This window comes from Gopherus evgoodei, chromosome 8 (assembly GCF_007399415.2).
Source record: "Gopherus evgoodei ecotype Sinaloan lineage chromosome 8, rGopEvg1_v1.p, whole genome shotgun sequence".
NCBI lineage: Eukaryota > Metazoa > Chordata > Testudines > Testudinidae > Gopherus > Gopherus evgoodei.
The window spans coordinates 7,076,977-7,092,407 of NC_044329.1; the positions used below are offsets into that span (position 1 = coordinate 7,076,977).

General features: G+C 50.8%; 1 protein-coding gene across 4 annotated transcripts in view; it reads right to left on the minus strand.

The window, feature by feature from the left end:
• The window catches only part of SLC6A7 (solute carrier family 6 member 7), a 32,600-nt gene that overhangs the window by 4,035 nt on the left and 13,134 nt on the right, over positions 1–15,431 (minus strand). For 3 of the 4 annotated variants that reach the window (XR_004001518.1, XR_004001517.1, XR_004001519.1), the window contains 11 exons: positions 14,379–14,613; positions 12,579–12,717; positions 11,895–12,029; positions 10,835–10,938; positions 9,911–10,035; positions 7,815–7,927; positions 7,589–7,720; positions 6,916–7,015; positions 6,276–6,376; positions 4,033–4,200; positions 44–308 (listed from right to left, as the gene is read on the minus strand). Coding sequence is in view for 1 of the 4 variants with exons in the window: in XM_030571742.1 (XP_030427602.1) it covers positions 99–308; positions 4,033–4,200; positions 6,276–6,376; positions 6,916–7,015; positions 7,589–7,720; positions 7,815–7,927; positions 9,911–10,035; positions 10,835–10,938; positions 11,895–12,029; positions 12,579–12,717; positions 14,379–14,613 (1,562 nt within the window). In the remaining 3 variants the exon portion in view is untranslated. Of the gene's footprint in view, positions 1–14; positions 309–4,032; positions 4,201–6,275; positions 6,377–6,915; positions 7,016–7,588; positions 7,721–7,814; positions 7,928–9,910; positions 10,036–10,834; positions 10,939–11,894; positions 12,030–12,578; positions 12,718–14,378; positions 14,614–15,431 lie in introns of those variants that run through there. The other variant, XM_030571742.1, reaches the window with a different exon arrangement.

Sequence of the window (15,431 nt, forward strand, 5' to 3'; positions counted from 1 at the left end):
GCCGCTGCCTAGAAAGGCCTTTAACGCCCGAGCCTAAGTGCACTGTCAAGTTCGGATGCAGTCCCCCTTCTCTGCTCCCCACTGGGTTCGTGGCCTCCTCACATCATGGACTCCTCTTCCTCCTCGATCTCCTTGTCCACCTCGATGGCTGTGTTCTCATAGCTGGTAATTCCCCCGTATTTCCTCATGTGGACCATCAAGGGTTTAGGGGACTGGCTGCCGGCCAAGGTAGCCACATACATGCCTGTTCTGTTCTCCTCCAGAGAAGGGCCCCAGTCCATGGCTGGCCGGCTGGCTTGCTGGATTCTCTGTGGTTGGAATCAGGAGATGAACAGGGGTGTTAGAGAATCACCCACTAAGCACTGAGGCTCAGCAGTGGTGACAGATCACCAGGTGAGCTCTTCATACAGTGCTCCACCACCTAGTGCTCTGCACTAGACTCACTCCACAGCTCCTGTCAGGGCATCAGAACCAACGGGGTCTGTAATCACAGGGGGCACCAGACCATCTCTAGCCGGCCCACAGGACGTGCTGTAATTACATGGGGCACTAGACCATCTCTGCTGCCTGGGCCGTTATGTGTTTGGATCATCTCATTAACGCATCGGGCACTTTGTTCACTGCTCATTGGTTCTCAGGGGTAAAGGCACTCTCAGAAGCCGTGTGATCAGCACCCACAGGGGCTGCCTGTCTGCCCAAGTCCTTCAGCAGTGGCTGGAGGGGAGCTCCCTCCCTGCAGACCTGCCCCTCAAAGGGCAGCTCAGGGGTCTGAGCTGCTGTGCTTTTCCTGTCAGGTTACGGCCTGATGCACCTGAGGACTAATCAGCAGGGTGAGAGGCTTTGGGGGAGGCAGCACTGGCTTGTGGGGGGGGGGCAGCTTCCCACTATTATCCTCACATCTGTGTGATGAGCAGCAGGGCTCAGGGACACCAGCCTGGTGCAGGAAAATCACCACCCCCGCCCACCGGAACTGCCATTGCTTTAATGAGTAATCACCAGCTCACAGCTGCAAGCCACCAGCAGAAGCCTCTGTTTGCACAAGAAGGGGTGGGGGCACTCAGGGACAGAGGGCAGGGATTGGCTGAACCACCCTTCCCTTAATGACTGGAGAGGTGGGGATAGCCTTGTCCCATGGCATGATGGGAAGGCAGCTCAGTATAAAACCCCTGTCAGTGTTCTAGTAAACTAGCTAGTGGCATTGTTTGTGGTCTAGGGGGAAAGGGTTGGGGGGTCTGAATTAAGTGCCTGTATTTGCTACGGTTTATCCTAGGGGCTGTGGCTCTGCCATGCAGTAAGTAGGGACTGATAGGGAGTTTCCTTTTTTTTATTAATCTGTGTTAGAGATTGGGCCAAAGCAAGAACCCTGATTCATCCCTCTCTTGTGGCCAAAGCTGCCGAGACGCCTGGATCTGGGTGTAGCTTTGCCACTTGAGCTCTCTCAGTTGTATGTTTTTCCTCTGTCAGGGAATGAAGAAATTCACTGAAGGAATCAGACCTTCCAAGGATATTTACATGGTGCTATTTTGGGAGTGAGCCTGGTCATTTAACCTTGAGAGCAGGGGTCTGCCTCTCTTTGCAACAGGGCCTCTGGGAGCCTGGCTGGGCTCCACCCTGGCATGGGGCACAAGCAAACTGGTGTTCTGAGCTCTAATCCTATTCCCTAGGGGGTGTTTGTCTGTAGCCCAGAGCTACCCGTCTCTGCTCCTGGGCAGGCAGGAAGGGTGTGGGCTTCTGGAGTGTGTTAACGGAGTCAGAAAGGCCATTGCTATGGCTTAGTGTTGTTATCTACAACATGAATGTAGTTCCTGTCAACAGGGAGGGAGAATGCAGCAAAATGTACACAGGAATAGCTGAAACTTCAGAGCATCAGCCCGAAACAGCTGATCTTACTGACCTCAGCTACTGCCAAACCCGGCTACCTGAGCCCATCCCAAACACAGCCATGGCCCTTGTAAAACGTAGTGCCCAGAGAGATTGCTTTGGGGGCAATACTGAGCCACAATGGGTAATGATTATTTGGCACTGCGGAGCCTTAAGCACGGACCCATTAAGGCTCAGCATTTGGACAGTTGCAGGGGAGCCTCACATCTGACCCAGTTAAAGGCATTATTTCTGTTTTTCTCCTTCTGTTGTTCATCACCAAATGATGATAACAAGACAAGGGCAAAGTACTACACTCAGGAAGGAAAAATCAAATGCATGACTCCAAAATGGGGAATAGCTGGCTGGGCAGCAGTGCTGCTGAAAAGGATCTGGGCTTATCATGGGTCACAGACTGAATATGTCAACTGTATAATGCGGTGACAAAAAAGGCAAATACTCTTGAGGGCTATATTAACAGCAGTGTCATATGTAAGACCGGGGAGCTGGAGGACTGCATCCAGTTTTGGGTACCATGCTTGAAAAAAGATGTGGAAAAATTGGAGAGAGTCCAGAGGAGAGCAACAAAAATAAGAAGTTTAGAAAACCCTGATCTATGAGGAAAGGTTGAAAGAGTTGAGCATGTTTAGTCTTCAGAAGAGAAGGCTGCAGGGGCATGTAACAGTCTTCACATATATAAATGGTTGCTCTAATAGAGGGCAGTGATCAATTGTTCTTTATGTCTAGAACAATCAGTAATCAGCTTAGTTTGCAGCAAAGGAGATTTAGGTTAGATATGAGGAAAAACTTTCTAGTTATAAGGACAGTGAAGTCCTGGAACAGGTTACCCAGGGAGGTTGTGGAATCTCCACTGTCGGAGATTTCTAAGAAGAGGTTGGACAAACGCTTGTCAAGGATGATCTAGGTTTACTTGGTCCTGCCTCATTCCAGGGGGATGGACTAGATCTCTTGAGGTCCCTTCTATGTTTCTGTGATTCTGTAACTCAGGGAACAGAGAGGCTGTACGTGGAAATCTGTGCCACCTCTTTATACCTGGCTGTAGATTTTGCCATCAGAACTTCATTTTCCTGAGGCAAATCTAGGGTGACCAGATGTCCTGATTTTGGAGGCTTTTTCTTATATAGGCACCTATTACCCCCCACCCCATCCTGATTTTTTACACTTGCTGTCTGGTCACCTTAGGCAAATCCACTGACTTACACTGTTTTAATTGCATGGCCCACTACATTAATGTCACAAAACACGTCCAGAGCTGCTGGGCACTTCTCTTATGGAGGTGCAAACACACACAGGTGTGTTGCCTGCTGTCCAGCATGCACCATGAATCCTCATGCAGCTATCTCCAGACACACTGCCTACATGCCAAATGGGGCAAGCTCCGGTGCATCCATGCCCCCTCCCTGCACGTGGGCTGCATTTGGAATCTGTGCATAGGCCCCATCCATGTGTGAGCCACGAATAGTGATATCACGATGTGTTGCCATGGGGCCTGGCAAAGAAGTGAGGCGGGGCCTGTTTCCTCTCTGGATTATCATTCCAGGTCTGCATCTGAAATATGCATGACTTTGATGTCCTGTGCACACCACTAGAGGGTGCCACACACCATTGTAAATACACGGGAATATGCTGCCCTGTACACCAGTTCCCGGGATTCGTGGACAGGGAGGGTGGGATGAGAACCCGTGCTGCTGAGGTGAGGCCTTTGCGTTTGCTGGGGCAGATGCATTAAATCCATTCTGCAAAGATTAGACAAGATAGGCATTCTGGGGCCCTCAACTCCTGACCAGGCAGAGCTGCTGGGGGAGCTAACAGCCCTAGCCCCAGCCGCCATGAGCCTGGAGAGCGGAAGGATTGCCCTAGACAGGCAGCTGTGAGGTAGCCCAGCCTGACATGATGCTCAATTCTCAGCCCTCACACCTGGGAACAGCCCCAGGCGCCCGGCCCCCTTTTGCTCTATGGCTAGAACGAGGACTCCAAAATGAGCAGGAGGGGGGTTGTCTGTTACCCAGCAGGAACCAAAGACCAACATTTCATGACACAGAAAAACGCAGTGGGGAGAGCCGGGGGATGCAGCCAAGGGAAGAGATGCCCTGGAGGGGTAGAATCCTCTCCCTTTTTACAGGCTGCTGCCCACCTCCATCTGCCACTTACCTCCCACAGTGTCCCTTCTTCTCTGAGCACCGCGACCACCATCCCTGTGGGGATCATCAGGCAGGAGAACAGCCCCATCAGGATGCCAAGGACCTCGGCCCAGTATGGGAAACGGTAACTCCCATACTCTGAGGGCTGGTACTTGACTATATTGTACACTAGCAGGGCCTGCACCACAGGGAGAGGTCCAAGGGATGAAGTCCTTCCTGGGGCTGTGTGACCCAGAACCCCTCGGGCCAGCTGGCCAGGGTGTTACAGGAATGATCTGATTCTGGACTGCACATTCTGGTTCACCAACATCTCTCAATGAAGCCAGCGTCACACCGGTCTCTTTGTGAACAGTATGTACAGGTGCTATGCAAGGAGTTATGTGTACACACAGCATGGCCAATATGTTCTTAATTTGCATCACAGCAGAGCTGGAGAACCAGATTTTTTGCCAGACGAGGTGTTTATTCACCTGTCCCTCTGTTGTCTAGGCAAGGTGGGTGAGGTGATATCTTTTATTGGACCAACTTCTACAGGTGAGAGAGAGAGACAAGCTTTCAAGCTACACAGGACTCTTCTTCAGGTCTGGGGAAAGTACTCAGGGTGTCACAACTAAATACAAGTCAAACAGAGTTTAGCATAAATAGTTAGCACATAGTCTAAGGGCCCATTCAAGGTGAGGTGGCCCAGTAACACCTCTGCCGTCACAGAACAAAAATCAGGGGTTGGGGGGTGAGGTGGAACTAGTGCATTGCAGATTGTCATAATAAACCACAACTCCAGTGTCACTCTTCAGCCCATGACTTGTAGTGTCTAGCTGAGTTGTGAATTTAAGCTCCCAGGCTCGTATTTTGGAAGTGTTGGGCAGGTTTCTTTGGAGGATGAGGACTGAGAGGTCAGATAGAGAGTGATCGCTGTGTGAAAAGTGTTCACCCACAGGTGATACGGTGGTTTTGTCTTTTATCATTTTCCTCTGTGAGTTCGTTCAAGTGCATAGCACTGACTGGTTTCCCCTACATAGTTGCTGGGGCACTTATGGGCTGGATGAGATATGCCTATCACAACATATGGTGTATGTGAGGACCCATGGATCTTGACTGGTGTGTTGTGGAGATATGTCTGCAGGTCTGATCTCTGTTGGATGTGAATGAAACATTGTAGCTAACACAATGGATGCCCCTTGACACACAAAATTATTGACGAGATGTGATTCAATAGAAAGAGCAGCACACAGGAAACAAAAGCCATGGGGGGTTATCCTGTCTCTGTGGATCGACAACAACTCTGGGGATATAAGTAGAAGTCACAGAAGACACCCCTTTATCCTGCCCCTAGGAGGTAAATGGGCAGTGCTATGACATTCATGAAATCAGGATTGCAGCCCAGCTGGGCTGAAGATGTTGCAAAAGGCTTTGGGTGAGATAACATTTTAGACAGGAGGCTAACCATAGTCGAGGTTAGTCTCTAGAAAACGGGCAATGATTTTGTTTCCCGTTTCCTGACTCACGATCACTTGAATCTTGGCACTCTGATAGTAAATGCATGGCTGTTTTCACTATCAATGTATCTCAGTGCGGTGGTGTGAAGCAAGGTGCTGGGCCTGAGCTGAATTGTAAACGCTGGTGTGAGTACTGTTCCTTTGGGGGTGGCAAACCTGGTGTTTCTGGGAGTGTTCAGTGGAGAAGGGGCTGAACGCTATGGGGAAACGCTTCAAAGGGGCTCGGGATCTGGAACACACCTAATGTTAACCTGTAAGGCAAAGCTAGGGCTGGCATAGCCCAGAGCAGAGCGCTTGGGTGGCTAACAGGCTGGAGATGTCAGTGAGCAGACACCCAGTTAAGCACAAGCAAGACTCTCTCATGTTGGCAGCAGGGGGGTAACAAGATGACTCCCAGACCTAGCTACCCCGAGGACTGTCACAGGCTGGCATCCCAAATCCTCTGAAGATTTCTCACCCAAGCCCAGCCCTAGAACTTAGTGACTCTCCCCTCCTTCCACTCCCCCCCGGAACCTGGGTTCCCCAGGCTGGGATGGGAAGGGGATACAAAGAACCCACCAAGGTTAAGCAGGTTGGAGACCCATGCTGATACGAGGGTGCAAGGACCATTCCATGCTGCTGGCTGAGAGGGGGAGCCAGACGACTTGGGAAAGATTTTGTCCCAATGGGACTAATCCAAATGGTGCTGAGACCATGACAATGGGGCACGGCAGAGTAAGGGAAGCTCAGCAAACGTCGGCAGGGTCACACCAATTACCAGCATCATTGCCGGGGACAGGAACATCCAGCAGGCTTTAAAGTACAGCCCTGGTTGGAAGCCCAGCATCATATGAATATCCCGGCAGAACCGCTTCATGCCTAGAGAAAAGAGGAGGAGATGGCATGAGAAATCAGCCAGCAACTCTAGGTGCGGGATCTCCTGGCGAATCTCCATGCTCCACAGAGGCACCCCACCTGAGGTGTGAGCTCAGGGATTGGGCTGTGTCAGCCATGGGGGCCGAGAGAGCCAGCAAAACAACGGATAGGTTGTCTCCTTCAGTATCACGTGACTTTCTCGGCTCTGCTAGGAGAGCAAGGAAGGGGTTAAACTTAGCTATCCGCTACCATTGTGACACAAATGTCTCTGGCTTGATCTGGAACTTGCATCCAGCTGCACTGACACCTGGGACACAGCAAGAGCCTAGAGCTGAGGTGTCTAGCCCTCTGCCATGGAGTTCATCTGCACAAGCTGGAAACGACACCTCCTGCTCCAGTTCAGACACCCACTGAATCGATGAGTTTCTCCTCCCCAGCTCTCACTTCCATGTCCTTGTTGCTTCACAAGCTTTTGCATGAACCTCTAGATGTTTCACCACATGCCCTGCTCAGGAGAGTCCATGGAGGCCAGTTGCCCTTACCATAGACACGTGTCACCACCAGGCAGGTTGTAATCACCACCACCATGAGTCCAAACCCAGCACTGTAGTCATCCAGCAGGACTAGCCAGTACATCCCACCCTAGAGAGAGAGAGAATCACAAGCAGCCAGACCCTCAGAGAAGGACCTGTTATCGCCAGAGCTGGTCAACAAGCTCCCACCCCCGTTCCCTGGTCTTTTGGGATGGATTCTCTTGTGCCCCTTTCCTGGTGACATTTGGGAGGCTGAGTTTTAGGAGCCTGAATATTCATAGGAAGTGAATGCCAGTGTAACCATCCTTTTAGCATGCTTGTCCAATCAGGGGACAGAAATAATGCCACGCCACATATTAGATCAGCTGCAGCTTGGATTTTGAATCTCAAACACAGAAATACTCACAGCGAAACGTTAATATACATGGGCTCTGCTGATTGGATACATTATTCCCTGTGAATGATTCACTCTCTTCTGATATCACTTAGCCTCTCCACTCCCACAGCCCTATCCAGTGGGACACTCCATCCATTTCTCTTCCCGAGCCCCCTCCCACTCAGTCATAGTCACTAATGATCATGGAGCTGACAAACGTCCCCCTGTAAATCCTGAACTAAGTGAGCACTCAGACACCAGTCAAAGTCGACCCTGACAAGCTGTCCCATGGGACAGATTGCCTACCTCTGTCGTGAGAATGAGCCCCATCAGGTACATGGCGATACAGATGATGGCTGAGAAAAAAGCCTTCTTGGGACGCAGGTAATAAGGAAACTCATCGGTCACTGCGGTAACAATGGTCTCCATGAAGGCAAACTGCACATAAGGGAAAACAAGCCACCCTAAGCCAGTGGGCTGTGTGCTGGGGAGGGGGGGTTAAAGGACTTGGGTCACCATCTTGTGTCCTTACCTGGCTGTCCAGGCCCAGGGTTAGCAGCATGAAGAAGAAAAGGAAAGACCAGAGTGGAGAAAGAGGAAGCATCGTCATGGCCTGGGGATACACCACGAAAGCCAAGCCGGGACCTAGAGGACAGGCAGAGGATGGGGCAGTGAATGGGATCGGCCACATCAGACACAGCTGTTACTGCCAGGCAGGCGGAGGGAGTGTGCCAGCCCAGGCAGGGGATGGCACCACCGGAGCAGGACGGAGAGGCGATCTACTAGAGCAGGCAGGGGATGTTCCCCTGTGTGGGATTGAGCAGAAGCAGGCAGGGGCCGGCACCGTGGGAAGGGGCAGGATTCTGGGCTTTTTAATGCAATTTTTTTAGATAAAAGGTAACGATGGCCTTTTCTTGATCAGCAAGAGTGTTGCGTAGCGCACGGCAGGCAAGTAGAGCTCCCAGCAGCAGGCACCTCGTCCCCTCCCTCCTGCCTGGGAGGTCTCCCCCCATCACCCACGGCACAGGTTTTCTACACAATTGTACGTTCCCTGCGTCTCCCCAGCAGGGGGCACTGTGTGGGAGGCTATACAAGGGGGATGAGCCCTATAAGGACGCACTGGCTGGTGGGAGCTCCCAGCCTCCCCCAGCTGGAGGAACTGCAGTAGCATGGGCTGCGGCTGGAGGAGGTCCCCGGTACCTCAGTTCTCCCCACTCACTGCAAGAACATAGGGCTCCAACAGCTGGGAGGGAGCCAGCGCGGAAACGGACGTTAGCCCTTTGAGAGGGGAAGCTGATGGATCACATTCTCCAGAAGCCACTAGAGCGGGACTCTCTGCCCTGCCTAGTTTGTTATCGACCCACCAAGGCCCTGAATAAGACAACTGAGCACAATGAATGCCCCACTCCCCCCAAACCCACTCGTCTGTATCAAGCTGCCATTGCTATAACAGGCAGCATTGGATTGTGGAGCAGTATGGTTTTATTCAGTCTCTTGTCTGTTGCCCCCTGCTCCCCCGCTAACATTCCCCCCTCTGTTTCAGTGCTCTGGTCTGGGTTTAGAGAGCTAGGCTAATGCCCATAGCTGCATGCTCAGGCTCTGTGTGTCCTGCTTCATCCCTCCCCTCTGTAAGTAACACCATCCCCTCCTCCACCCATGGCCTCTGGCAGTGCCTGGTCCCACTCCCAAGCCATCTCTCTTGCGTGGCAGAGTGAGGAGCTGGCATCACACCACCAAACCACCCTTCTCTTCCTCTGGGCATTCCTTGCGTTCTCTGACACCTGCTGTGGTTTTGTTTCCGTGAATGACCCATCTTGTTTCACAGGTGTCCAAGGAGACGTATGTCTCACCTGAGCCCAGATTCCTCCCTGGGGCTCTCTGAGTTGGCTCCGGCTGGTTTATCAACCTAGATCCCTTTGTTACAGTCCTACCAGACCATCTGAGACTTGGACAGCAGCCTGGACTCATTGCAAGGGAAGGAGTGATGGCTCCCTGCACATGGGAAAGGATAAGGGCCTGACAACTGCACCAGAAGCACTGCTCTGTCTGGGGCATTCTGCCTGCGCTGGGAGGGGGAGAAAGAAAAACGACCGGGAAACAGCCACCATTAAACGCTGATTTCAGCCCCATTAAGTGGCCACCTAAACTGTGCTCCCAAATCCTGAATTTGCAGCTGGACACTTAGGCGCTGCTTCCCTGTTCTGCCCCAGGGAGTGCCCATTTGTGCACATAATGAAGGCAGCTGCTTCTGATCCCCAAACCATCTCCAGGAAATGACAAATCAGTGGCAGCTTAGGCTGGACTCATGGATGGGGAGAGGGAAGACCTGAGTTCTAATGCCAGCTTGGCCCAGCTTGCGTGGCCCACTATGTTCCATTTTCTCACCCATCAATGGAGGATAAAACCGCCCCCCTTTGTAATGTGCTTTGAGCTCCTCCAGAGAATGGCTCTTTATCTGTGCAAAGTCTCATGGTGATTATTGTTTTAAATTATCACACCTGTGTCCCCTCTACATACACACCCCAATCTACATACATCCCCACACACATGCATGTAATCCCCCCACCACACACAGACACACGTACCCAATTACACAACAAGAAAAGAATTATAATGTTTTGGTCTGACCTGCTTTTGCCACTTGGTTAACAGGGATGCCCAGCTCCTGCGACATGTAGCCCAGGACGGAGAAGATGGCAAACCCGGCCAGGATGCTGGTGATGGCATTGCCCACGGTGACTATAAATGTATCCCTGCAGAACAGATAGCAGCTGATCTGAATGTGTCTCCACCAGAGCCCGAAGAGACAGCACTGCTGAGAGCTCACATGGTTTCCAGAGAAGAGAGAGTAGGCAGCTGCTGACTATGGAGGGGCACCAAGGAAAGACCCACTTTTGGGGCACAAGCTGGCTGTTTGCTCCAAGCTGAGATGGGTTCCCCAGTTAGAGAGGGGACATTCTCTTTTCTCTGTGCCAATGTCTGCATTCAGGAGACTATGGGGAGCTGGACTTACAGAGAAACTAAAAGCGTGGAGACAACACTGGGCAACTTCCCAGCCTGCTTTGGGTTTTTATTACTAATATCAGGGAAAATCAATTGTCGGGGGCAGTTCATTCAGCTGGTTCTCAGCTCAGCTTGGCTGTGAAACATCCCTCTCAGCACCCGACAAGGCAACCCATTCCTCAGCGTCTGCTGGGGGCTAGAACCAGGCTAAGGAAAGCAGCACCCAGTGCCTGGCTCGTGCAAAGAGAAGGGCCCCTCCTGCATCCCTATGGGGATGTGGGTGTCTCTCCTTACAGGTTGCCACTAGGTTCCATGCATCCCTATCTTCCTGCTTGTTTCTTGCCTGCTTTCTTCTTGTTATCTACCTTATCCTGACCCGTGCATTCCCTTTGAAAAGAGGGCTGGTGCTTACCTGTTGGTGTCCCATGATATGGAGCTCCCATTCCAGGAAGAGAGGTTGTACTTAACTCTAAGGACTCAGTTTGAACCCCACTGTGAGCCTCACCCTGAGGCTCACCTCCATGCCCTGTGTGAAGACTAGGAACCTACCTGTAAATGTTCTGGTGGAAGGTGTTATAAGACGCAAAAGTGAGCAGTCCCCCAAAGCCCACTCCAAGGGAGTAGAAGATCTGCAGAGCTGCCTCTATCCACACCTGGGTGGGGGAAACAAGCATGAAAGGAGTGCAAATCTCAGCTCCACTCTCAAGAAAAGAGCACTTCTCGAGGCGGGATTCCCTCTGCTCCAGGCGGACATGTTGACGCCTTTTAACGAGCATATCTCCATTCTTTGTCTGCATCGCCAACACTGATTCCATCCAACATGGGTCTCCTAAGGTCAAGTGAGTGTAGCTCCCATGGCCCTTCGCTTCTGGGCTTGCTTCACAGAGAACTGCCAAATGCTCCAGTGGACTCCAGCCCTGACCTGGTGGAACCACCCTAGGAGGGTGTTTGCAGTCCAGGTTTGGACTTCTCCATTTGCTCTGAAATGGAGACCCCGTCGGATCTGGAAGTACCCACATGGAAGAGGGAATTCAGTCTAGCTCCTTATTGATTACCCTAGGCTGCTCCACCAATGGGCCATCACCATAAGGGAGGGAGAAGGGAATCAGTCCAGGGGTTTCTCCACTGGCCTCCAACCCAAAAGCAAATGGTGGAGAAGAACTGCATTTGGCCTCTTTGTTCATGCATGCTTGAGCAGGGTGTCCTGGGCTTCCTAACAGCTGCTATTCATGCTGCTGATGTGTTTGTCCTACTTTATGCTGCACGGTGAGATCCTGATTGCAGGGATCAGGCTGGAAATGATTTCTTAGGTTTTCTTTCCTACTTTCAAAGGCAAGAAATGACTTTGCATCTTGTTTGCATGCCAGTCGGCTGGTAAGAGTGTTAATTAGAGCCACTAATAACCTGACTGACCTATTGTGGCACTAAACGTCCTTATACAATGGAAACTTTTCTTTTACACGCACATCAGATTTGGGGACTTCTCTGCTTCACAGATTTGCTTTGCTTGTCATCATCACTTGAAAGCAGCCGCCAAAAGACTCGATCCCAGCCTGATCCAGGTAACTGAACCCCACTGTATATTAAAAGTGCCCTGTCACCTTCTCACCTTGGAAGACAGCAGGTGATCAAACTGGGGTGTGAGGTAGAACTTGATTCCTATCCAGGCCCCCTCCAGTGTTACGCCACGAATGAGCAGCATGATCAGGATGAAGTAAGGGAATGTGGCAGTGAAATACACAACCTGCGGGAAGAGCAGATGGATCTGAGTTGAAGCTTCAGCAAGACCTTCTCTTACTGCACTGACGCACAGGGGATCTTTGCCCACCGGACAGCACCATAATCACTTGCAGAAGAGGCGTTCCCTTTGGGGAGAGTGTTTGTTCAACTAAAAGTCTGCTTTATCTTGCACCTCACTGCTGTGTGGGTTCATGATCTGGGCAACACAACCTTGGATGGGTCACTGTGATGTATCCATGCAATTTACTGTGGCACACAGCCATGCTAATTTCATCGGAAGCAGAGATGTGTCATTAACTACATTCTACCCCTGAATACTGGGCAGGCATCTGATGATCTGCAAACTACCACCCTCTCCAAATTGTGCCTATTGATAGCCATTATATTTAGCAAGAGAGTTAGTTAGTCTAATTGATATTTCCAAGATACAGATACACAACCACACACACACACAAATACTGTAGATCACGGGAAATGACCACTTAACATCGCCAGGTTCATTCTTGTGAAGCAAAAGACAGGGCTGCGGAAGGAGAATGACTCCTGGTCTTACCTTGCCGGAGGATTTGACTCCCTTGAGGATACAGAGGTACACAATGACCCAGGAGAGCAGTAGGCATAGGCACAGATTCCAGCGGATTCTCCCAGGATCCCCGATCCCAGAGCTCCCTTGGATATGCAGAACATATCGACTAGGGCAAAAGGAGACCCATTAATAAACAGGCAGCATCCTCCCTTCAGCAATGTGCCAGGGACCAGCGCTCCTGTCTGAGATCCCATACTTTATGCTGCAGCATCTTAGAACCTGGATCTAGCCGTGACTCTCCCAATAAAAATGATACTGAATGAGAGCCAAGGGTTTGATTCCTGGGCGAGAGGAGTGAATTCCTGACCACACGTTAATGAACTGAGAGGTCCCCAGGGAAAGGCTGTTTTTTAGCTTAATTGTCTCAACACCACGAACTATTTTGAAGATAAGAACGGCCATACTGAGTCTGTCCATCTAGCCCAGTATCCTGTTTTCTGACAGTGGCCAATGTCAGGTGCCCCAAAGGGAATGAACAGGACAGGTCATCATCAAGTGATCCATGTCCTGTCACCCCTTCCCAGCTTCTGGCAAACAGAGGCTAGAAACACCATCCCTGCCCATCCTGGCTAACAGCCATTGATGGATCTATGTCATCATAGGCTACATGTTTCATTCTCACAAGCCTGTGTAAACTAACTCTGCTGCTGGGTCACATGTTCATTTTGTACCATGGGAGACTCCGACATGGCCAGAGAGTGCAGAAGTTCTTGACCTCGCAACTGAGAACGTCTCTCCCACACCTGCCCCCTGCCAGAATGGGCACTTGAGGTGGCATGAATTTTCTATGGCATGATCACCCAAGTGTTTGGACCCCCACTAGCTACCAAGTGCTCTGTGCCTGGCAGAGTGGAAACGGGACATTGCAAAGTGACATCCAGGGGTTTTGTACAGCCACAAAAGCTATTCAAATTCCAGCCTTAAAGAGTCAAAGCAGAGAGACGCGCACACACACACACATAGAGAATGACTGTGTCTAAAATAGACAGTGGAACCGTCACTAATAGTCATCCACTAACCAGGGTCACCCATCCTATGTAATGGCCAGTGCAACTTCAGTCCCTGCAAGTAGTTAATCTCATCTGACCATGCAGCCACCTGTTAGAACAGCCAGCAACATACCCAGGCCATTGGTGGCTAACAGGTTTCACTGAATCAAAAAATACACATGTAACAAAGTCCGATTACACACAGACTGGACCGAACCCAGGCCCCTCTTGCCATAACCACATGCCCCTCCACCACCTAAACTACAGCTTCCTGTATCTGTGAGTAAATAGCAAACTGTTAGACAGTGGAGCTAGCCATGAGAAAGCGCCAGGATCCCAGATGCTAAGCTGGCATATAACATATACGACCACTGTCTCAATGCAGTGACGCAGTCCAGGCTATAGTGGGTGGTGGGAGGGCGGTGAAGCACTAGAATGGGTTACCTAGGGAGGTGGTGGAATCTCCATCCTTAGAGGTTTTTAAGGCCCAGCTTGACAAAGCCCTGGCTGGGATGATTTAGTTGGGGATTGGTCCTGCTTTGAGCAGGGGGTGGGACTAGATGCCCTCCTGAGGTCTCTTCCAACCCTGATATTCTATGATTCTATGCTGGATAGTGCTGATGACAAGAGCCCCATGCCTCATCATGCACTTGGAGAATGTGAGTGCCTATCAAGCCATAGCCTGTGTGTTGAAGACCCATCACCATGGTTCCTACACCAGTCTCACTCACTCTGATGCCCGCCCTGCTCTATCCTGGTCTCTGGCTAGCTTCCTTACTTCCAGTACTCCTCGCTCGGGCTGACGGTGTTCGTGACGTTGAATGGGATGGCAGCATTCCCTGCCTTGATGACCTGGTGATCCAAACAGAGGTCAGTGTTCCACCAGTTGCCGCAGTGCTCCCAGGGCAAGTTGCTCGTCAGGGATGCGAAGAGGTAGAAGAGCACGTAAGCAATGATCATGTTATAGTAAATGGCCACCAGAGAGACAATCAGGATCGTGCCCATCCCGACACCTAAGGGAGGGGAGATGTAAACACAGTTCAGTGTGACGGCAGAGAGACAACACCCAATCATCTCTCCCAGGAGCTGCTTAGCTACTGCAATGCTACCACTGGCATCCTAGGGGCCCAGTCCTTGGTACAAGCAGACCAACTGTTAGGAATCTAAAATGAATCTGAAACCATAGCCATGAGCTAGGTCAAAGCTGAGCTGCTAGGACAGACTGTGCAGGAAGGAACAATAACCCACCATAGGAGGGGATGTTGCATGAGAACATCAAGGACCTTCTAACAGGCTCATCGCTTTCCTGGCTCAGGCCTAGTGCTGAGAACTCTGCTCCAGCCACATCTTCCTGAGATCGCTTTGAAAGCCACAGGCCCTAGAGCAGAGATGAGATAGATCTATGCAAGGGGGAAGCTGCCCTCCAGAGACCTACTCTAGAGTCCTGGAGACACTTGTCAGCCAGAGAGACCCTTGTCAGAACTCCCTTTCCAAAGCTTAGCAGTGGATTGGGGGTTTGCACTGGGTGAGAAAAGTAGCGTATATGCGCATACAAATCTTATACAAACTTTAATTATTTTTATTTCTTAAATGAGTTTCATCTTGAGCGGTTTTTAAGTAACTTTTCTCTTTCAAGATGAAACTTTCAAAGCTGTGTTTGCCTTACGGCCCATTCTCTGTACACACAGATTGTCTTATTAGCATGAAGAATGATGGCATCTAAGCATAAGATGTTCACGTTTATTTTTACTTTTGCTGATGGATGGACATTGAGTTGTTGCCTAGAGTCTTTTCAATCCATTATTTTTATAGGATTTGGGGTCAAACTTTC